The following is a 24,433-nucleotide window of genomic DNA, read 5'->3' on the forward strand; positions in this document are numbered from 1 at the left end:
CTTATTTCAAAAATATCCATTTAATATAGCCTTATACACTTTAAAGACTACAATTGTGAGTGGTGGTGTTGGTAGTTTTCACTCCGGATCACGGCAGTAAGCCACATTGAATTTGCCAGAACTCAATTCAACCACGGCATCGTTCCTGGGCTGGCTGTCAAGCAGTTTACTTCACTTTCGCAAGGAACCTAAACTTCTGTACATACCAGAGCACAGGTACAGTGTGAATGACTGTAAAAAGGATTTCATGATCAATCACAACGAAAGTGACCTGAGCAGTCCGGGTGACCTGAGCAGTCCGGGAATCGAACCTGAGTAGCCCGATTCACAGTCCAACACTCTACCTATTGAGCTAACCAGACGGCTTACTACAATTTAGACCAAGTATAACAAAGCATACATGTGACATGTACCTATTGTATAACCACATATACTATCGGCATTAAGTCCAAGAGTAAAGTCGCCATCCTCCACATTGTTCTCAGGATCCAAACGTGAGATTTTCTTCGTTCTTAATCCATGATCAATCTGCTCTAAATAGGTCTCCACACAGTTGGCAAGAATTAAATCTACGTCATTCCACGTCATGATAGGTAAAATATTGATATGACCAATTATAAAAGGTTCCTGCTGCGAGTATAGATGTCCTGTACATTGTAACTCCACCCTAACATTCTTTAACCTGCCTTTGTTTACTGAAAATATGTAAGTTATGCAAAAGTTATGCACATTCAAGTTTGTGGGTATAAATAAAGATAAATATGTTTTGCTTATCAATACGTGAATTCAGTTTATCACACAGCCGTGCCGATTTTGCGACTCCGTAAATATGGTATTGCACGGCTGTGCTTATATTTTGACGTGACATCATTAGCGTTATACAAATATAGTGTAAAGACGTGCTAAATATTAGCGTTATACTATTGGCACGTCAATGAAAAATGACTCTTATTTCACTTTAAACAGTCTTTATTTTGGGTATGTGATAAATAGAATATTAAATTTGTGTAAGTTCATTACTGAATATATTGCACTCGTTGAATAAAATAATATAATTTTATTCAACTTGTGCAATAAATTCAGTATTGTACTTACACTCATTCAATATCCTCTATATAGTTTTTAACTTTAATCTTTTATCAATGTTAGTAGAATGCAAGAAAAACATATTCAACAATACATGTATATAAACTTTATAATATTATGCAGTTTTGCTTACTAAATCATATTTTAAAGAAACTATTGATTTTTCCAAGAGCTGTATAATTTTGTTTTATTTCACAGTTTCTGTTTTGTATACTTTTTAATAAGTAATCACCAAGCAATTTTTTTTCAACTAGGATCTGTTACCTTCTATTCATGCAATTAAGCATTCTACATTAAACCTGATTATCAATGTGCAGTAGGGAATTGTGATCTAGTGAAACATGTCTCTTTTAACTTACCATAAGGTAGGAGAATGGCCCTACATGCAGGTGAACTGACGTCTAATACTGTCCTACCCCATTTATCTCCCCTGTCTAGATCTATATCACAACATGTTAGTATCCCAGCTAAACATTCCTGAAAATAAATGTAGTATGAGGTAGTTATAAAAGCCAGTGTAACATTATTTCAACCTTGTCAATGAAAAGAGGATTCTACAGTTCTTATTTTGGATATGCAATAAATAGAATATTTATATCTGAGTAGCTTAATTGATAAATTTATTGAACTAGTTGAATAAAATAATATGCTAGCAAGAGGCGTGCATATTTATATAATTTAATTCAACTTAATTAATAAATTCAGTGTAAAATCTACACTTAACATTCTCTATAACAAAAAGTTGTGTAAAAAAACCCACAAATATACAAGGGAGAATGTTATGGTGAAATTTAATTATTTACATCTGTAGAAATGCCTTTTCTTGCATATCAGACTCGCGTTTCCGTTAGTTTTACCCATGCCGGAAATTTCATCTGGCATGGGGGGTTCCAGATGAGTCGCGTGCTGTACGATAAAGATGACGTCATTTTACCGTTATGAATGATTTTGTAATTCATACGCTGTTGAATGAAAGTAGTTACGGTTGTAATGATATAAATTTTCATTGAAAATAAAGATAAAGAATTTAAAATAAAATGGAATATGGTAGAATATGCAAGAAAAAATATCTGACATATGTTTGCGGTTCGGATCGGAATATCCGTCCCTCGGTCACCCGCCCATGGGCAGTAACTCGGCAAGCCTTGTTACCGCCCAATGGGCGGGTCACCTCGGGACGGATATTCCGATCCGAACCGCAAAATATGACAGATATTATTATTCCAAGTATAAAAAGACTAGCTGAAAGAACAGGAAAAAATACACAAAACCCCCAACAAGGAACATCGCAATGCGATGCAACCAGGTTTTCAGCAAAATATTTCACAGAAGCTTTGTCATGAAGGGGCATTTGTTTTTAATTGAACTTTTAGGAGGAATTTTGGCTTTTTTAATATTCCTCAAACAAAAATGATTGAGAAATTTTATGTTGTCTATTCGCCTTTTTTTCCCAAATGTTTTAGAAAGGTAAACAGTACTTTATTTTTGCTTAATTTTTGCATTTTTGCGTCTCTTGTCATTTTCTTTTGTCAACAATATTGGCGTGTGGTGTTTTGTGCGATATCAAAAAAAGTATGTTCACAATTTTACAAAAATACTTGAATGATGTCTTGGAAGAAACATGGGAATTTTGTGAGCGCCAGGGCACTTGATGACAAAGCTTCTGTGAAAGTTTGGTCAAAATCCATTGAGAAATGTAGGAGAAGTTGCGCACTGTAGAAATTGTTCACTATATATTCTGTATAAGTAAAAAATATACAAAGGGCCATAATTCGGTCAAATATTATCCAATCACAAAACCCCGACAATATGTGCCAGGCACTTGATAACAAAGCTTCTAAGAAAGTTTGGTCAAAATCCGTTGAGAAATGTAGGAGGAGTTGAGCACAGAAGAAATTGTTCTCTATATATTCTGTATAAGGAAAAAATATACAAAGGGCCATAATGCGGTCAAATATTATCCAATCACAAAACCCCGACAATATGTGCCAGGCACTTGATAACAAAGCTTCTAAGAAAGTTTGGTCAAAATCCGTTGAGAAATGTAGGAGGAGTTGCACACAGAAGAAATTGTTCACTATATATTCTATATCAGGAAAAAAAACAAAGGGCCATAGTTAGGTCAAATATATAACAATTGCAAAACCCTGGCAATATGTGTCAGGGCACTTGATAACAAAGCTTCTGAGAAAGTTTGGTCAAAATCCGTTGAGAAATGTAGGAGGAGTTGCGCACAGAAGAAATTGTTCACTATATATTTTATATAAGGAAAAAAAAACAAAGGGCCATAATTAGGTCAAATATTATCTAATCGCAAAACCCCGACAATATGCACCAGGGCACTTGATGACAAAGCTTCTGTGAAAGTTTGGTCAAAATCCGTTGAGAAATGTAGGAGGAGTTGCGCACAGAATAAATTGTTTACGCCCGACAGCCCGCCCGCCCATCCGCCCGCCGACAGACCTCAATCTAATAACCAGTTTTTTCCTTCGGAAAACCTGGTTAAAAAGCATATGGCACCAATGCAAGGGCTTAAAAAGATTTTGTTTAACTTATTTTGAAAAACTTACATGAGATTCTTTGCCAGCCGCCAGATGTCCCAGGTGACCTCCATCCTTGTCTAGTATGTTAAACAATGACCTTTTGACCTCTGCTAGACTTTCAAGTTTCTCCATTTCAAAAGTCAGTAATAATTCAAGTATATGAGGAAAACCAGAATGTACAGCCATATGAAACGGAGTCCAAAATGTCTGTAATAAACAGCACACTTATAATGCAACAATCACATATAGGTGTAAGTCTCAGGTCAAATTATTTAAAATTCTTTTATAATTTTGTAAGCAAATGGCATATAATTACAATTTACATATTTTTGTTTGGTCTATGTCATACCAACACTGTAAAAGTCATATGGCGACTTTTCAGCTTAACTGTTAGATCAAGACCGTACGTGCCCCTTGTGCATTATTTCAGGCATGACTAGAACTATCAATGAGCTAGCTTCTTTCTCACATGAATTCATCTAAAATCATAGGCGGGGTTCAAACCCACAGAGGTATGGAATAAAGTGGTTTAAACTTGTTTGTATAATTTAAAAGGAATGTAACCTACTATTACGAGCATCAAATGTCAAGGTATAGATGACTTTAAATCAATTGTCTATCGTTTCCGTGTGTTCCTAACCCTATAAGGGATGCTGAAATTATCATGAGGATGCCCTTTATATGAAATAATGCACACACAAAAAAAAAACACAACAAAAACAAACAGCAGCTTACATTTGTACAGGCTAATCTTGAGGCACCATGTGAGAGAAGACGTCTACAACATTCAAGATGGCCACTTAATGCAGCCCAGTGTAGAGGAGTCCAGCCAGAGTGATCACCAAGATTAGGATTGCCTCCATTTGTTAGTAATAACCGTAAACAACTGAAAAAGAAGAATACTGAAATTTGTAAATATTGGTTTAACACAATTCATTTTTTAGTTCAATTGTGTTGGAAGCTATAAGCTTATTGAAACACTCTTGAATCTATTTGTGGAAGGCAATGAGTGTTAAGTTTTTTGCTCAAGGAAATAATGGCTTGCCCCAGACAGGGTTTAAGTCTTATCCGAAGTAATGGGCAACAGTGAACCAGTGAGTAGTGTCTGCCATTCAACCAGGTAGTCAAAAGTTCAAGTCCTGCTGGGTTTATGAACTAACTTTGTCATATAACACCAGTACTAGTGTTTACTGGTAACTTTGTATAGCAATATCAAGTACACTTCACTCAAGCTTCTCATTCCTTAAATTTACAGTAAATAAATTTTGTTGATAAATATCATTGGTGAACAACCTTATAATAAGACATTGTTTTATTCTGATATTCAACTTTCATCCTTAACTTTTAAAACTGACAGAAAAACTCGCCACTACCGTTTTTACTTGGTCCAAATAAAGTTTTTTCAAACTTTAAATCTATTCAAAAGCATTGTCAAAGAAATTATTCCTTTTATCGCAAGATTAAAATTCCATGCATTGGGTTTATAAGATTCTAAAGTTTTATCCTTATCATGAAAATATGTTGACAAACTCATTATTATTCAAAGTAAATTGTATTATGCAATTTTTTTCGATAAATTGTAATCATGTGTACTAATAACATATTTTTTTACTGAAATAAAAAATGTTTTTACCCGACATGTCCCGTTGAAGCAGCACAATGTACTGGTGTTTGTTGATCATCTCTCAGGCTGTTCACATGACAACCACGCTGGATTAACAGGGACAGGCATTCTAAAAATATACATTACATGACGCTACAGTGCAACCTCAACAGAGCAGACCTTCAGTAGAGCAATGACCTTTTGGAACAAGTTTTCTCCAAGCAAACTTACTGCAATATACCTAATGCAAAAGTTAAAGACTTACAAAATAAAGTTATGTTCATTTGACAAATCAATCTTTTCAATTTTTTTCCAAAATGGAAACTAGGGATGTCTTGTTTATCCGTTTAAACGAGGAAGGTCAGATTTTAGCTAAAACGGGCTAGAAAATTCAATAACCCGCAAATGAGGTTAGAACTTCACTACTTGACAAAGGGGCAAAAGAGTTTAAATTGATTGTAAATATTACCTTAGTTTATTTTTTTAAACAAGATATGACAATTGTTTGTATTTTAGTTGTTCTCAACAATGTAAATTTCTGATCTGGTCGTATGCAGTACGATCTTAGTGGAAAATAGTTACATATTCAGGTATGTATTGTAATCATTTTGACAAAATACAAACAAAATGGCATTTTTTGTAATAAAGAAACAAAGTTAATCTTGAAAATCTAAGGATTTTATAAGAACAGTCGGTAAAAGGTTTAACACGATTATTATGTCCCAGTTTAAACGGTTAGCATTTTCTCCTACTGTGACACCCCAAAATAAAACTTCACAAATAAATGCAACCTCTGTACAGCATGACCTCTAAGTAACAAAACAAAATCCTAAACTCCTAAATGGTGTTGCTTAGCAAAGATTGTACTGTATTTCCATACCTTCTTGTCCATTCTCAGCAGCACAATGAGCAGGTGTTGTTCCATCTTTCATTGGTAAATTAACATCAGCTTCCAAATCTACAATCAGTTTACGTAACGCTTCAACGTTTCCCATAGCAGCATATCTGTCCACACAAAAAGTATGCATGTCATTTTTGTTTTCTCAGTACAAACTCCTGCAATATATCTTATATAGAAGTTTAGCACTTTGGTAAAGAAAATTCAGGGATTTTTTTGGGCTTATTTTATAGTCGTTATTGGGTCATATTCCCAATTGAAAATAGTATACTGTATGTGTAGCAATATTCGCGGGCTTCAAATTTTCGCGATCTTCGCGGTGACATTCGATCCGCGAATTCATGTTTAGCGCGAATATTTCTACACCAATAGTCATATTTTCGCGCTTCTATAGAATAATAATATCTGTTCATATTTTGCGGTTCGGAAATAGGAATATTCGTCCCGAAAGGTGACCCGCCCTTGGGCGGTAACGAGGCTTGCCGATTTAGGCTCATGGGCGGGTCACCGAAGGGGACGGATATTCCGAATCCGAACCGCAAACAATATTGTCAGATTTTTTTCTTGCATATTCTATTATAATTTTTAAATTCTTTAAATCTTATTTTTTCAATGAAAAAATTTATATCATTACAACCGTAACTACTTTCTTACAACAGCGTATTAAATTACAACTAACATTCATAACGGTAAAATGCGTCATCCTAAGCGTGCCATTGTAACAGCACCGACCATTCCTGGAACCCCCCAATGGCCAGATGAAATTTCCCCGGCATAGGGTAAAACTCACGGAAACGCCAAATACTGAATATGCAAGAACAATGTGTCAGAGTGTGATATGCTTTTCACACTTATTATTTAAATTTTTACTGAGTAATTGTGTTTTTGTTTCTAAGTTATTCATTATTTAAAATCGTTTATGTTTGTTGGGTTTTTTTTTTTGTATTGTTATTTTAGAAAAACGCCAAAAACAGATCCTGATCAGATGCCGTTTATAACGCAAACTGTGAAAAATTTGCACGTTTACAGGCAATTCTTTTGTTTGCTAAAATTTATTCGCTAGGACCACTGTCCTTTTTCTTTACACATAGCGTATTAATTGACACGATGGTATTGCAAAATAAAATGTGAAATCCCACGATAATAACACAGTTATTTTCTCTAATTTTTAAACCTGAGTGGTCACTAAGCGATTCAATGATTTTCCGGCAGTCAGACCCTCCGCGAAATTCAAAAATAAGCGGCGAAAATTTGTATAGAGACCCCCAAAGTGGACCTTTCCGCGAAAATTTGCTTCCGCGAATTTAAATACACATACAGTATTATTTTCCCAATCCACAGGAAAAAATTCCCAAAAGAAAGTTACAAAATAGAAATATTGAATAAAAGTTCTAAAATCTTTGCAAATAAGGGCTTTCTCACTGTATTAGTGCTTAAATCTTTGAAGATGCCATCATAGACAGTAATTGTTTGCAACCATTTAATCACTGCAAAATTTTAGTCATGCATTTTTTCCAAAAAATTAACAAAACACCACTGAAATTCCCAATTCCATGGTTATGTGTCCTGTTCCCTTAATCCTTTAAAAAAATCCCTGGAAATTATGTAATAAATTGAGGAATCAAAGCAATTGACAACTGTGGAAACTTAAATGTTAAATTGGATAATATATTGAGGCCATTCATGTGATTTGTAAATGAACTATGCCTAAAACAGGAAAAACCAATATGGCATCTAAAAATATGGTCATTATTAAATGAATGCATAATACAAGTTACAATTTTTAGCTATCAATGTTCAATACTATGTGTTTGTACCAAAAAATACTGTTTGTATGCAATTGGAAGGAAAAGATAAAACATATTTCAAACCTATGTATTGGAGAAGATGGTACATCTTTTGTTTGAGAAGGTGTTTTTGAAGGCAAGGTAGAAGCCGTCATAACATCAGTGAATTGTGCGCTGTCCAGTGATCTCCTTCCAGCATTACTAGATGATAATGATGCTTTTACATTAGCAAACTGCATGGTATCTAAGGATCTCCTTCCAGCATTAACTTCTTCTGTTGCTATTGGTAACGAAGAAGTTCTGGACTGTGATGCAGATGTAACTGTGACATTTGTTAATCGTACTGGCAGCTTAGAGGCTTGTGAAACAGATCTATAATTTGATGATGCTATTGATGGATTAGGTATCTTTGACGATGTCATGGGACTGTTATCTGAGGTTACTGTTAAATTTGATGAAGAAATTGGAAATGTTAATGGTGATGTCAAAGAAGTTGCTGCAGAAGAAACTGATGAGGAAGTTGAAAAAGTTTGTTGCTTTGAGCTGGAAGATTCTGAAGGTGCATAAGACACTTTAACTTGTGGTGTCATCAATGATGTCATTGGAGAAGTTATTGATGATGTCGTTTGTGATGTCATAGTTGAAGTCATCAATGATTCTATTGTAGAACTTGTTGATGATGTCATATGAGATGCCATTGTTGAAGTCATCGATGATGTCATATTTGAAGTTGTTGGTGATGTCAAACTTGAATGCATCGATGATGTCATTGGTGAAGCCATTGATGATGTCATTAGTGAAATTATTGATGTCATAGGTGTCTCTTCAGAAGATGAAACATAAGGTTTTGATGATGTTGATGATGATGACAATAATATTGCAGATGATGACTGAACTTCACTAATCACTCCAGGCGAATCTGAAGGTACTGAAAGAAAAAAATCAAAGGTATACTTATGATTACGTGTAAATCAAGACATTATATATATTTTAAATAATATATATATATATATTAATATTTAATTACGCACAAGTACATTGATGTCACTAAAATATACATCATTATAAATGACAATCTTTTTAAAAGATTTTATAAATAAATATATGTTACAATTAAAAAAATCAATCTACAGTCATTTATAAACAATAAATTTATCAGCCTTTTTACAACATACATTTTTATCATCCTTTCATATCCATGCTATATATATGTTCATCTTCATATTATTTACATTCATTTTTATATGTTCACAATACATTGTATAGCATATTTCTAAGGTCATGCAAATTCTAAAGTCATAAAGGGAGAAAAATGCTTTTAAATGTCAACATATTATGTGTTCTCGTTTAAAACATGATAATAACCATTTTTCCTTATCTCAGATTCAAAGCTTTTAAGTCTTTGCCTTAATTAATATATTACTGCATGAAAAAATTTCTTTTTCTGGTTTTCAAACCATAACTAAGATTTTTATTTTTTTTTTTTGCAAATAACCTTTTCCAATTTCATTTTATATAAAAGAGTCTTTTCGTGTCTTTTTGTTAAACCATCAGCAAAGAGTACAGAACTAGACCAATTTGACTCTACTTTAAACTGATAGCTGCTTAATTCACTAAACAATCAGCAGTTCCAAAGTCAAAGCTAGTCATTTAAATTTCACAAATTTAGCAAAGATTTAATTTAAAATATTATGGAAGTAAACAATATTTTTTCTGTAAAACACTGACATTTCTTTTATGCAGAAAGGAACATCAGAAACAGTGACCTTTCTGCACCAGCAACAAAGAAGATATGGTTCAGAAATGTGGGGTTCTGAGACAAAAAAGGTTAATGCTATCAAGTATATTACTCTATACAAAGCTCTCTTCTTTCTGAAAACATCTTGGCCATTTGATTGCTTTAAAACTTATGTTTTCATTTTCTTGAACAAACAATTGTGAGAATTCAACATTTTTTAACTGTTTGTTCAAAACAATTTGAAATTAAAACATTTTAATGTAATTGTTTATGAAGGAGATCTATGAAATATAATTCCTACTGTACTATCTCTAGTATGTGAATCATCTAAATGCTAATCTGTAAAAATAATGCATGAATGTACTGTGAAACCATTCTGATTCCTCTTGGAAAGTAACAAAATTCTCGTTTGTAAAAATCACAAATTCATGTACTAAAACCCTTTTTTCTTACATTTTATTTTTTTGCTTTCTGTTTTTGAATATGAAACTTTTAATATTCAATTTTATGGTCAAAACTTTTCAGCCTATGGCTGTTACTGAGGCAGGGTTTTCATATCTATCTGAGCCTACAGATGTGCCAATGAGAACAATCAATTTGAACAAGGGTCAAGGGGATATTTTAATCTACAAACTGAAAATACAACCAATTTTAACATAATTTCAACCATTGAAATGGATCGCCAATCTGTTAATAATGAAAACCCTGAGGTAGTTGGTATTAATGCAATGATTTCACAGTATCTTATCAAAGTAATATAACAAGATGCAATGCTCCATGCAAGCGGTCATTTCCATACATATCCTAATATCATCTTAACATATCATGTAACAATAATCTCATCAAACACTTTAAATACTAACAACAATACAAAGCTTGAACAAAATAAATGTTAACGTCTTCAATTGTATGAGGAATACTGAAAAGCAGATCCATGGTTCATTGGCATTTAACTAGTTTATTTCACGGTTCATTGATATAACTATTTTACCTCAGGAACTTGAGTCATTAATTTGTTGCACTAAGGACTAATGTACTTATAATAACCCTTTGATTAATGGCAGTCATTATTATGGGAATGTCAATTCTACCATTACAATACAGTGCCAACATTGTACATCCCTGCAGTTTGATCAAGATACACTTGGCTATTCAATTGTTTATACTTTAACATTTACCCTACTCAAACTGAAAGTAATTAGCCTGTGCCATCATTAAATATATAGAGTCAGGCTGGCCTGAATACTGTATGTGTATTTAAATTCGCGGAAGCAAATTTTCGCGGAAAGGTCCACTTTGGGGGTCTATACAAATATTCGCGCTATTTTGAATTCGCGGAGGTGACTGCCGAAAATCATAAATTCGCGTTGACCACTCAGGTTAAAAAATAAGGAAAATTACTGTGATCATCACGGGAGTTCACAGTTATTTTCAATACCAGGTGTCAAACAATACGCTATTGTACAAAAAAAAAAGACATTGTCTAGCGGACAGATTATAGCAAAACAAAAGAATGCCCGTTAACTTGCATAATTTTTCACAGTTTGCGTCATAAACGTCTTGACATCTGATCAGATCATGTTTTGTTTTTTTCTGAACAAACGATACAAAAAAAACACAAACATAAACGATTTTAAATGATAAATAACTTAGAAAACAAACACAATTACTCAGTAAACATTTAAATAAAAAGTGTGAAAGCATATCACACACTGATATACATTGTTCTATAGAAGCGCGAAAATATGACTATTAAGAAATTATTGGTGTAGAAATATTCGCGCTAAACATGAATTCGCGGATCGAATGTCACCGCGAAGATCGCGAAAATTTGAAGCCCGCGAATATTTCTACACATACAGTATCCATGCAGTCTGACCAGGCTTTATACTGCTGCCTGACAAATTTAGAAAATTTTCATATTGATATCCCTTTAAAGCAGCACGCCTGCAGATTCATCCTAATTTTCATGAAAATTTTGAAAATGTATTTAAAGGTAAAATACTGTGAAATGAACAAAGAAAGTACTTGACACATTACAATAGGCACATAAAATCAACGTAAATTACCAAAAAAAGGTCAAAATAGCATAGCAAAATGCATAAATAGCCCCTACTGCGTTAGTAACGCAGTAGAAATATGGTGATAAATACTACAAATCACAGTCATTAATTGCACATAACATATGAAATATAACTTGAATCTTTAATTTGTTTACTTTTTTCAAAGTTTTAGTATGGTTTTTCAAAGTTTAATTTTCTTGAAATATTTTGGGTCATCTGGAGGCATGCAGCTTTAAACAATAATGTACAGTTCCAAAATGGAAGCAGGTCAAGTCCATTTAAGAAAAATTCAGCAGTATCAGGGTTAAAACAAATGATACAAGGTCCGTTATCAGTTATTTTGATAAAATTTTCAGTTTGTGACTGAATAAAATATACATACATTTATATAAAACATGCTGCTGCTTTTCAGAATTCCTACATACAAAATGTTAATAGAATAAGTCAGTAAAGTAAAGCGGGATAAATTTGGGGATAAATCAAACACAAGGCTCTGTTATAAAATTTAATGCACTCATGCTAAGCCCTTTATGAAGAAAACTGGGAAATTTTTGTTGTAAATTATAATTTTGACTGTTTGTTTTTAATGTTTATATCTTTTATAAAATATATTAAATTTAGGTTGCCGTGTTTACCTTTTTAACCATTTTTTAGTCACTAGGTTTTAAGTATTAGTAATTTCAATGTATTCTGTGACTTTATAACTAAGAATAACAGTCAAAGGAAGTATTTGAGAACAAATCAATTTTACAGAACTAGTCAATCACTAATAAATTTATGTAGGTTACTGGTACAACATAAAGTTATCTTTGCCACCCATTTTCTTTTCTTTTATAAACTGCATGTTTTCATCAATATCTACACTGCATATAAGGCTATTTCAATGAATAAATGTAGAAATTTTACAATTTCATAAATTTCCCAGTTTCCTTAAAACACAACTTCTTGTGACAAGTGATTCTTTTTCTCTCCTCCATTTTAAAAGAAAAAAGAAAGGAATTTGCTACCTTTGTATCCTAAAAATTTCAAAAGAAGCCAAAAAAAACATTATTTTGTTTTAGAAACAAGTCTACAATTAATATTAGATTTTTTTTTTTTTTTACTAACTACAAACCAAAATGGCCTTGACTTGAGCTTAGAGATAATTAGAGACATCCGTGTTAAATATTCTGCAGCAAATTTAATTATCAAATTTCAAAAAAATATATTTTCTAATGATATACATGTATAAGTAGATACAATTACTTAAAGGCCATATTTAGGCAGATAACACATGTCACAGAGAAAGTACACAATACAAGGGCAGTAACTGCTTTAAACTGGTGTTACAATTCAACATTAGTAGTTTACCTTTACTCCCAGTTTACTTTAATTAAATTTCAATTAACATTGTTAATGTTATAATTTGTACACATTTTAAAATAGTGTTATTTTATTTGCTATTTGTTATTGTTTAACTATGTTATAAGAGTTAAGTACAGTACCAATCATTTGGGTTTTTTCTATAGCAAATGGTAAAAAAATATGTTGCTTATTTCTTTAAACCCGATTATTTTCAATTAATAAAATTTCAATTCTAAGAATATTTTTTCAACAGAAATTGCAGTAGTTATTCTGTTCTGCAAAGAATTTAATAAATACAAATACATGATACTTCATATCTACAGTTAAAGACGTTTTCGGGAGTTTTCATATAGACATAAACTGTTCAACAGAATTTCTTTAAACTTGGCATGGTGTTAGAATATGATAACAGAAACATTTTAAGCGAAAAACAAATTGGGGTCACCGTTCTCGTTTTTGAGTTATCTGCCCTTGAATTGGACTTTTTTTGTTAAATTCAAGGGCAGATAATTTATAATTATAAAACAATACATTTCTTTTTTCTTATTTTCATGAAGCTTATTTTCGTGTTAGTTGATATACAAAATTTCAAGAACAAATTTAGAGTGGGTAGTTTTTATTCCCACTTCTTCTTTTAACCTGTGCATTTTTTCTTAAAAAATGGCCTATTTTTTAAGAATTTAAAGTACCTTTATTTTCATTTAAAAGAATTAACAGAAACGATGTAAGGAATTGCATGTTATTATGTATTGTACTAAACAATGAAAAGAAAAACATAATCCAGAAGTAAAAACAAGAATTCATTTAAGTATGTATATTTATTAAGTTATCTGCCCTTGAAATGATATCAAATAAGTAGAAAAGTCTGATTCAGGGGCAGATAACTCATAAACGAGAACGGTAACCACAATTTTTTTTTCGCTTAAAATGTTTTTGTTATCATATTCTAACAACATGCCAAGTTTAAAGAAATTCTATTGAACAGTTTTAATTTTGCCTATATATCTATATGAAAACTCCCGAAAACGTCCTTAAAGTAACTCAAAATAAGGTAAATATCTTACTAAATGGGTATAGGATATTCCCGAATATAAATTTATAATAAAAGGGTGAATTATTTAATACAAATATTATATTTTTATGATTATAACAACTAACCCATTCTACTAGTAAAACAATTCAAAGGAGGAAAGCAGATTATAATGTAAATAAAGGTCATCCTTCAATATAGACTTATTTTAAACATGTCTAGAAAAGTGTTATTAAGTCTGTGGTGATTTTAAACCTTACACCTCTAATTATCTTAAATGGACTAGTCTATCTTTCAGCCTGGACAAATCCATTCATAATTGTTTTGGAAATATTTCAAAGTATTACAATGTAATAACTAAATAGTGAACAGTGCAGACCATAATCAGACAGTGCAGATCACAGTCTGTACTGGTCACATGGGTAAATTCAGTCACCAGATCTTGGTCTGCACTGGTCACATGGGTAGACTCAGTCACCGGAGATCTCAGTTTGCGAAGATCACATGGGTAAATTCAGTCACCAGATCTTGGTCAGCACTGGTCACATGGGTAGACTCAGTCACCTGAGATCTCGGTTTGCGAAGATCACATGGGTAAATTCAGTCACCAGATCTTGGTCTGCACTGGTCACATGGGTAGACTCAGTCACCTGAGATCTCGGTTTGCGAAGATCACATGGGTAAATTCAGTCACCAGATCTTGGTCTGCACTGGTCACATGGGTAGACTCAGTCACCTGAGATCTCGGTTTGCGAAGATCACATGGGTAAATTCAGTCACCAGATCTTGGTCTGCACTGGTCACATGGGTAGACTCAGTCACCTGAGATCTTGGTTTGCGAAGATCACATGGGTAAATTCAGTCACCAGATCTGAATCTGCACTGGTCACATGGGTAGACTCAGTCACCTGAGATCTCGGTTTGCAATTATTGCATGGGTCAATTCAGTCACCAGATCTTGATGGCACTATTCGCTTATGCACAAGCAGGCTAAGAGTTAGTAACACTTCTCGGACATGTTGAATTTAAGTCTACATGTAATGACAATGACTGTAAAAAAAATTTTTATCAAAAGATATTTTATGAGTAGAAAAACACTGAGAAACAGCAAAATCCCAATTTTACCAGCCACTTTTATATAAAACATGTATAATAATAGGAAAGTAATATTAAATGATTGTATTTCATTGAAAAGCAGGAAGGTTATGTGTGATAAAAGTATAATTATAGTCCTAAAATATTTTCAACTAAAGAAGTTTTTATATAATATATAAGAGGAAAATGTATTAACTATCATTTTGAAAAGGGATGGTATTACCTGTTACCATAGAAACTAAAAGTTGCTGAAGGTCAGCCATCTCTTCACCAAGAAAATCAAACGAGTCAGAGGTGGGCGGGGTTTGACTGGCACCATGTGAAATGTATGGGATGGGGTCATCAGCAAGGTTAAGGTCAGGGTCATCAGTAAACTGAAAACAACAAGGCATGCAACAACATCAAAACACATGCGGTTAGGTTAACTAAACAGAACATAAGGGTAATGAGCTGTAAAACTTAAACTGATGCAAAATAAATAAGTCCATCTTATTTCACTGAGCAAAACAACTTAGAATTATACTTATTATACTGAGTTATCTTCTTTATATAATGTCCTAGAACTACACTGAATACATCTACAATGTCTAGAGGCATTAAAAATGGTTACATTATTTAGTATTTATGTCTATGTAACTGTTTACTAAAGCTTGATAATCCCTCTATGGTAAACAAATTCTAAACTTGAGACCATTTGCTTATAGTTAACATACTCTATATGACTTATTTTAGTGTTTTGATGTTGCATGTTTGTGTGACTAAGAAGTCATAATGAGAATATAGAAATATGAGGTAAGAGAACATACTTTTCACAATTAATCCCCTACTACTACTGTATGGTAATAATGAAAATATTTATTAATGAAAAAAAAAAAAAGGTTTATGACACCAATTTAATGTATAAATGATCTATTTGCATACACTAGCCGATTTAATAAGTTGGCTGTGTCATCAGTATAGAACCAGGCCAGCCTGCACATCTGTGTATTATGTACAATGACAATGCGCATCCATGTGGTCAGACCACGCCAGCCGGCAAATCTATGTGGTCTAACCTAATCAGCCTGCACATTCATGTGGTCCAACTAGGCCAGCATGATCAGGCTCTATACTGCCGATTTTCAATTTATAAACCTAATACATTGTATTTTGCTGTAAGATTTTATGATGTATAATGTCTTATGACAAAATAACGAAATGAAAAATACAATAAGAAGTAAGCTAAAACAATCATGAAACCTGATGGGCACTTCTTTGTTTTTAGACAAAACACTAATCTTTGCATACAAAAATTGTTTAAACTTTCTCATTCTAGTGCATTACCTTAGACTTTTATCGTCTAAACAACCTTTTAAGCTTGAAATAAAAGTCAAAAGAGCAGTCTTATTAATATTTAGAAAATCAAATTAAAGCCGGGGCAAAAATTATATGTCCTGTAAACTCGTCCACATAAATATGTTGTAAGGCATTTGTTTCGTCTTTTCAAAAATGACAATGTTATGAACTGTACATGCAATTAGTACAATAAGAAGACAATATTATTAGCCTTACCCTGCTGAATTTGTATACTGGATAAATCTATTTTATATATGGGAACAGTCCATTGTTCATGCAAGGGATTCCAATATAAAAATGCCAAAATAAAGCAGCTTTGTGTCAGACTGACTTGATGTTATGTACAGACTGGTCTTAATGTGTCGGACTGAATTTATGTTATGTACAGACTGGTCTTAATTAATGTGTATAATGGCTGCACAATATCTTCCCTAGTATTCTGTTTATAACAAAATGTTTGAATAAATGATTCTTGCAGTTTGACTATGCTTTATACATGTACAGTTATTAAATTTAACCTTCAGCCTGCTGGCAGCAATCAAATCTACCTATTCTGCACTGGTCGCTATTCAGTCAGTACATATTTTGACATTTTTCCTAAAAATGATGACTCATAATTGAAAGTCCATTGCACAAATTCAAAAAGATAAGGGGTAAAAGCTACAAGTTCACATATCTTAGACCACAAATTTTCTCCAAATTTTTATAAATATATATTAGTCTGAGCCCTTCTTACAGAATCTAATAAAGGTTAAATATAATGCCAGAAAATTCGTCATTATTAAACCTACTCTTCCTGTTATATCCTAGAATCTTACACACAGTCACTGCTTTTATCCTTAAATAACTCTTCATAGACAAAACTAAATAAACATATTGAAAAGATTGCATTGTGAACAGTTAGTTTTAGAGCTCCTTTTATAGTATGTAACATGCACAAATTGGCTTTTATTTCAACAGTTAATCTTGTCTAGAAAAGTCAAAATGCATAGTAATGCAACTAAAAGGCTCACACTTTGCCATGAGGAAAGATGCACAGTGAGTGTGGTGTTAGAAAATTAAAATTGTAAGTGACAAACTTATATTACAAAAAAAGGTTATAATATAAATCAAAACTTTCACCCCTCCAGCTATTGAATAAATCATTCCACTCAAAATCATAGATTTGTCCATTATAAAAGCATAGGGGTGAAAGAGATGAACCATGCAGCTAAAAGAACATAAAATCACTATGACAACAATATTATTTAAACTCACCCATGGTTTAGATGATGATAAAATGATGTCTACAATGAAGAGTTGTCTCCCTTTTTCTCACTTAACTTTGAAATAAATAAAGCTGACAAAAATTTACTTTTCTGGACTTGAAGAATGTTCAAAATATTCCCGGGACATTTTTTCATTTCTTTTAACATCTCACACATGTTCACAGTTTCTTACATGTACCAGTCACACATTATATGTATATTCTCTTTAGAAGCTACTTCAGTACAGGTAATGGGATTAATATCGAAATGAAGAAAGAAAATGATTACATTCAAACTGTCAATCAGGAAGTTTGACATCAATGCAAGCGAACAAGGCCATCATGTTGGAGGTCACTGTAAACTGGTTGTATCTAAAGACAGGTAGTTTGAACAAAAGGAATGGAACAGGTTTCACATAATAATATCGTCTCTCTTGGAAAATGTTCTTGTTTTTTTTTAAGTAATAGTATGTTTTATTGTTAACTTAAAAAATTAATAATACTAGGCTATCTGCAGGAGTTGTTATAAAGCCATTTAATAAAAACGATACTACACTGAAAAATTACTCTTTTTAACAGTTTACTGTTCTTATTTTAGGTATGTGATAAATAGAATATTATATTCGTGTAGATTCAATACTAAATTTATTGAACGAGTTGAATAAAACAATATTATGCTTGCCAGAGGCTCACATAATATGATTTTATTAAACTCGTTCAATAAATTCAGTATTAAACCTACACTCATTCAATATCCTCTATGTAGAGAATTGTATCAAAAGAGTGGTATTAATTGTTATGCAGAATTGTATCAATGGTTTGACATTATATGGAACAGTTGAAATCCTGACCTTGCTTATTTCCATTCCTGATTTTGTTCTATTCTTTTCCATACAAAATAAAGTTCCAATTTTAATTTCTCATTCTAATTTCAGAAATACATTTTTCAATCCCTAATTATTAAACATGTATTTATGTATCTTGTACATCCTACCTATACCCTACCGGATCAAGTAAATATGAAAACTTAATATCATTTTTACCCTAGGCAGTAATGGCAACATTCTATGTGGAATGTTGTGCACCCATAACCCATTTATCTCATGTTATAACACAAAAAAAAATCTTTATACAAAATGTATGATCAAAATATCAATTATCAGCAAAAAGCTGCAACACTATCACTGTAATATGGACTTTCCCTTGTTTTATTTTGGAACCATTCACAACATTTTAATCCTTAACATACTGAAATAAATAAATAGACTTGTCCACTTTACATTTTTGGAACAGTCCAGGAGATAATTTGGATGAAGTCAAGACAAAAAATTGTAGTTAAGTCAATCAACAGTAAAGATTATGAGTATTGTGATTGGGATAATAAGTCAATGTAATGGTCACAGCTGTAGGAGGAACTTCTGTGACTCCAGGAATTAAGTTGATTAACTTGACACAGGAGTAGAACCACAGACCTTCTTTTAAGATAGCCAGAAACTTTTTATTACATAGTTCAGGGTTCACTTATTTCCACGACAAATACAAACTAATAGTATCATCTTTATAAGCAACACATGTAAACGTGAACAAGTGTGAGATGGGATATTGGTGTAATGATTATGACAAAAAGATACAAACTGGTACACATGTGAAGGCTACACAAATGTTTTATTTGCATGTTTCTTTCTTTTTTTTGTATGATCTTAAAAATAATTATACAATGTATTGCATCATTGCCCAATTACAGAGTGATAAGACTAGCATATATTACGAATCCTTTCATTAAAGATATTCTGTTAAAAATGCATGCATTACATAAAAACAACTAAGTTTTACATGATATAAACAAAAACACAACTTTAAAAATAGTTCACAAAACCATTATTGTTGGTGTATCACTTAAAAAAAAATTTACATATAAAAAATTTTGGCATCTGATCATTTGAAAAAAATATTAAAGAAATCTATATAAAAAAAAATACTAAAAATAAAAACACAATCATTGCTGGATTTGATATGAAACATATCTATGTGCATTTTTTCAAACGTATTTATCTATTGTACAACCTGTTTTATTCAAAACAACCAAAAATGTTTAAAATTCAATAAAAACACATATATATTACATGTTTATATATTATGTAAACTAAGTAAGTATAAATTTTTGTTACTTATAAAGCAACAAATTATGTAAAGTCCATTAATCCATGTAAATTTGATTAATTGTCCATTTACAAATATATATTTTAAGATATTTTGGATAAAATCACTATGTAAGGCAAATAAAAGCAAAAAGCTGCACACATTTTTAAGAGTCTTTATCTTAAATTTGGATTTCTTCATAAAAACAAAAAGTTGATTTAACATCAACTCTTGACACTATCTGAACTGTCAATAATATCTCATATATAGAAAATCACTTGATATACAAAAAGTTTACTGTGTTAAAAAGTAATCTATTTGCTGGAGCTATCTATCTGCCTCAGTGACCAAATGATATAAAGCTTGTATTATCAAGTCATATGTCATCATTTGATACCCTACTCCTAGAAATATGTATTGTCACATGGTACCAACAAATGGTGTTTTAATTTGATATCAAAATATCATGTCTCATTACTTTTACACTGAACAATTTCATGATTTTACCTATGGTAAGATTATTTGATATCAATAACGTGACATCTGTAATCACTGGATATTAATCTTTGGTGTTATTGATCTTCTACGGTATGTATGTCCTGTGTGATCCCATGATATCAATAAATAGACATCTGTAATCACTGGATATTAATATTTGGTGTTATTGATATACTTCTGTATATATGTCCTGTGTGATCCCATGATATCAATAAATAGACATCTGTAATCACTGGATATTAATATTTGGTGTTATTGATATACTTCTGTATTTATGTCCTGTGTGATCCCATGATATCAATAAATAGACATCTGTAATCACTGGATATTAATATTTGGTGTTATTGATATACTTCTGTATTTATGTCCTGTGTGATCCCATGATATCAATAAATAGACATCTGTAATCACTGGATATTAATATTTGGTGTTATTGATATACTTCTGTATATATGTCCTGTGTGATCCCATGATATCAATAGACATCTGTAATCACTGGATATTAATATTTGGTGTTATTGATATACTTCTGTATATATGTCCTGTGTGATCCCATGATATCAATAAATAGACATCTGTAATCACTGGATATTAATATTTGGTGTTATTGATATACTTCTGTATTTATGTCCTGTGTGATCCCATGATATCAATAAATAGACATCTGTAATCACTGGATATTAATATTTGGTGTTATTGATATACTTCTGTATATATGTCCTGTGTGATCCCATGATATCAATAAATAGACATCTGTAATCACTGGATATTAATATTTGGTGTTATTGATATACTTCTGTATATATGTCCTGTGTGATCCCATGATATCAATAGACATCTGTAATCACTGGATATTAATATTTGGTGTTATCGATATACTTCTGTATGTCCTGTGTGATTATTTGATATATCAATAATGTAGCATCTGTAATCACTGAATATTATTCTTTGGTGTTATTGATATACCATTTATGTCCTGGGTGATTATTTGATATCAATAATGTATTATAATGTAACATCTGTAATCACTTGTCTTTGGTGTTATTGATATACAATGTAATGGTCATGTGTGATCACTTGATATCAATAATGACTTGCATGATCACTAGATATCACACAAAGAATAAAATAGTGATGGCTTATTATTAAATACAGTATGTGTGATCATTTGGTTTCACACATATGCATAGAAATCAATGATAAGTTAGCAAAGTTAAAAATTTAAGATGTGATCACTTGATATCAAACATGTGTTATCAAGCAATATCTTACATTTGATCATGTGATATCAAACCTTATTCTTAGTTAATCAATGAATATTTGAATAAGTATGCCATAGCATAGAAATAATTGGTCACTGCTTGGCATCAAAACATGCAAAAGCTGTTCATATAAATTAAACATGTACTTCTGTGTGACCATTTATATTAAAGGAGTGATGACTTATCACTGGATACCAAAAATGGCATCTGTGATTTCTTTGTATTTGAAAATGACACGCCTGGTCACTTGATAACAAACATGCAATACAATTTATTCATATATCGATGTAGGAGACTCAGCAAAAGGCATACTTAAATGTACAATATGTAAGTTCCTGGATTGACTTTAAACATTTAAACAATAATTACTAATACTATAATAATCATGATGAGTAAATGACTCCCCATGTAAGTTCAATGTCCATAGATTCAACACCTAACTGTTAAACAGCAAATATTTAGTCATATGGTCATTCTGAATCATATCAAAGTTCAAGGTTGTTTGTTAAAAGGTCAAATCAAGGGTTTATTGCAACATAACTAAATGTGTCAATACTGTATGTTGCAATGAACTCTCAAAATGGTGACAATAAAATAATGTGTCCTTGACATTCAAGGTCAAATGTCAAGGTCTTTTATCAAGTGAGTAGGTGCAACCAATGGCCAATGATCTTGATCAGTGCTTTTTTGTGTTCGAAGTTTATGTAAGAAAAGCTTTAATTCTTTTCATATGCAATGAACCTACAATGTAGTTTTGATCTAACACTACTAAAGCTGTAAGTGTATGTCACTGTCTAATGTGATGGAATCTATCTAGTTACCCTGGAAGCTTGTACAGACATAATCATGATGTAAGTTAAGAAGCCTGACACATCAATATAATGTTAATAATAGACTATACACAAGATTTACATCAATATCACTGTTGTAAATCTCCTCGAGGAAACTCATTACTAAATCAATGTTATATAATAAAATCAAAGTTCTAAAATGACTTGTTGACAAAATTGCTGTGAAATATGAAATATATCTCATTTTACGTAGACATGTTCAGACACAGGGGATTTCCTAATATGACATAAAATGGCAATAATCTTCTCTTTTTTAAGCAAGCTTTGATAAATAATGTGGCATCTACAACTATGACATTTTTTTTGCAAACTAAATTACATGTGTGAACAATACTAAACCTAAACAGCTACATAAATAGAATTACGAATAAACAAATGAACATCAACTAAATGTGTAGACATGTGGGAAGAACTTGAATGAATTATATCCTTTCATTTAGCATTAACACAAACCTGCGCAGGTTTACGTAGGGTAGATGGAGATTCTTCACGCTTTGGTGTTCGACTCCCTGGCGATGATGTGACAGTTGATGTATGAACAACACTAACTGGTATATGAACTGGTTTTGAGGCTGGTGCTCTCCCATCCTTTGAAACTAAAGTTGCAGTCTTTTGTGACATAACGGTTTTGTTTGCGGTAGTGGTTGTAGGTAACACAGGTTTGTTTGGTGGTATCGGAGGAGGGGTGCCACGTCCAACACTCGTAGCTCGCCTTGGTGACAACTGACCGGAAGTTGGTGTGATGTTACCAGTCTGAACAGTAATTCGTCCGCCACTGCTTACGACAGCTGGTCCACCAACATTTAACTTCTGGACGCCGTGTGTATCCAACAATAATTTATTTTCTGAAACGGCACCTACTGGAGCTACACGCTGTTCTATATTGTCTGTGTAGTGGATATGCCCTCTGTCTACAGACATTGCAGGAGGACTTGCATACCTAATATTATCACGTTTACGAACATTTAATTCTGAAGAACTAGTTCTAGGTGAAAGACCAGCTTCCCTTTCTACTATACCAGTACCACCTTTCCCTGTGACTGTCACTGCAGGCCATGTTCTCTCACTAGATAACCTATTCTGTGGAGCAGATACATTAGATTTAATCTCAACACTATGCACAGCTTCTTTTTGCTGATACTTCCCAGGTAATTGCTTTTGCAAATTTTCTAATTGCCATGTTAATGAATCAATTTGAACTTGAAAATCTTTATTACGATTCTCTTCACGCTGTAACTTATTCTTTAATTGTTCTCGTTCTAAATCAAATTCGCTCGCTTGACGTTCCATCGTAGCTTCCATTTTTAATGATTTTTTACTTTCCTGTACAAGACCCTCTGCCATGTTCATGGATTTATTTCTTTCTTCCTGCAGAATTCTCTCAGCTTGATCAGCACGAAACTTTTCCTGCATTAGTTTCTCTACAAGTTTTTTACGCTCTTTTATAAGCATGAGGGCAACTTGTTTATGTTTAGCTGAACTTGCTCTTTCATCCTCTAGACTTGCTAATGTTTTCTTCATATCCTTTTCCATTTTCTTTTGATTTGCCTTTTCAAAGTCAATCTGAAAAACAGTCGTACACAGCTATTATCAGTCATCATACAACCTGCAATACAAAATCTGAGCAGATATAATCATTAACAAAGTGCCCCCAAGACCAAACCATTCATACAATGCAAATGTAAGTATAACTAAGAAAGGTCATTGTCATACAGAGGTCAAGGTCATATTTCAATATATGACAAGAACTGTCAGCAGGACAAGCATTTGAAGACTCTTCCTTAATGATATATCTTTTTGATAATGTCTGATTTTAATTTGCCTTAAAGACTAAATGATATTGTCAAAAGGAAATGAAAATTTATAAAAAAAATTTAATTCTTTTTTTTAAGGTCTAATACAGTACTAATGACCA

The 24,433-nt window shown here is 32.2% G+C and overlaps 1 protein-coding gene across 1 annotated transcript in view; it reads right to left on the reverse strand.

Moving 5' to 3' along the window:
* Window positions 1-24,433, reverse strand: part of LOC132718459 (cortactin-binding protein 2-like) — a 50,465-nt gene that overhangs the window by 11,845 nt on the left and 14,187 nt on the right. Inside the window, exons 5-13 of the mRNA XM_060702157.1 lie at window positions 22,972-24,081; window positions 15,411-15,561; window positions 8,002-8,845; window positions 6,113-6,237; window positions 5,263-5,362; window positions 4,365-4,515; window positions 3,657-3,836; window positions 1,446-1,563; window positions 414-695 (exon numbers count right to left, since the gene is read on the reverse strand). Coding sequence (XP_060558140.1) covers window positions 414-695; window positions 1,446-1,563; window positions 3,657-3,836; window positions 4,365-4,515; window positions 5,263-5,362; window positions 6,113-6,237; window positions 8,002-8,845; window positions 15,411-15,561; window positions 22,972-24,081 — 3,061 coding nt within the window. The remainder of the gene's footprint in view (window positions 1-413; window positions 696-1,445; window positions 1,564-3,656; window positions 3,837-4,364; window positions 4,516-5,262; window positions 5,363-6,112; window positions 6,238-8,001; window positions 8,846-15,410; window positions 15,562-22,971; window positions 24,082-24,433) is intronic.

Source organism: Ruditapes philippinarum, unplaced genomic scaffold (genome assembly GCF_026571515.1).
Source record: "Ruditapes philippinarum isolate M1 unplaced genomic scaffold, ASM2657151v2 ctg1244_1_1_1_1, whole genome shotgun sequence".
NCBI classification, from domain to species: Eukaryota; Metazoa; Mollusca; class Bivalvia; order Venerida; family Veneridae; genus Ruditapes; species Ruditapes philippinarum.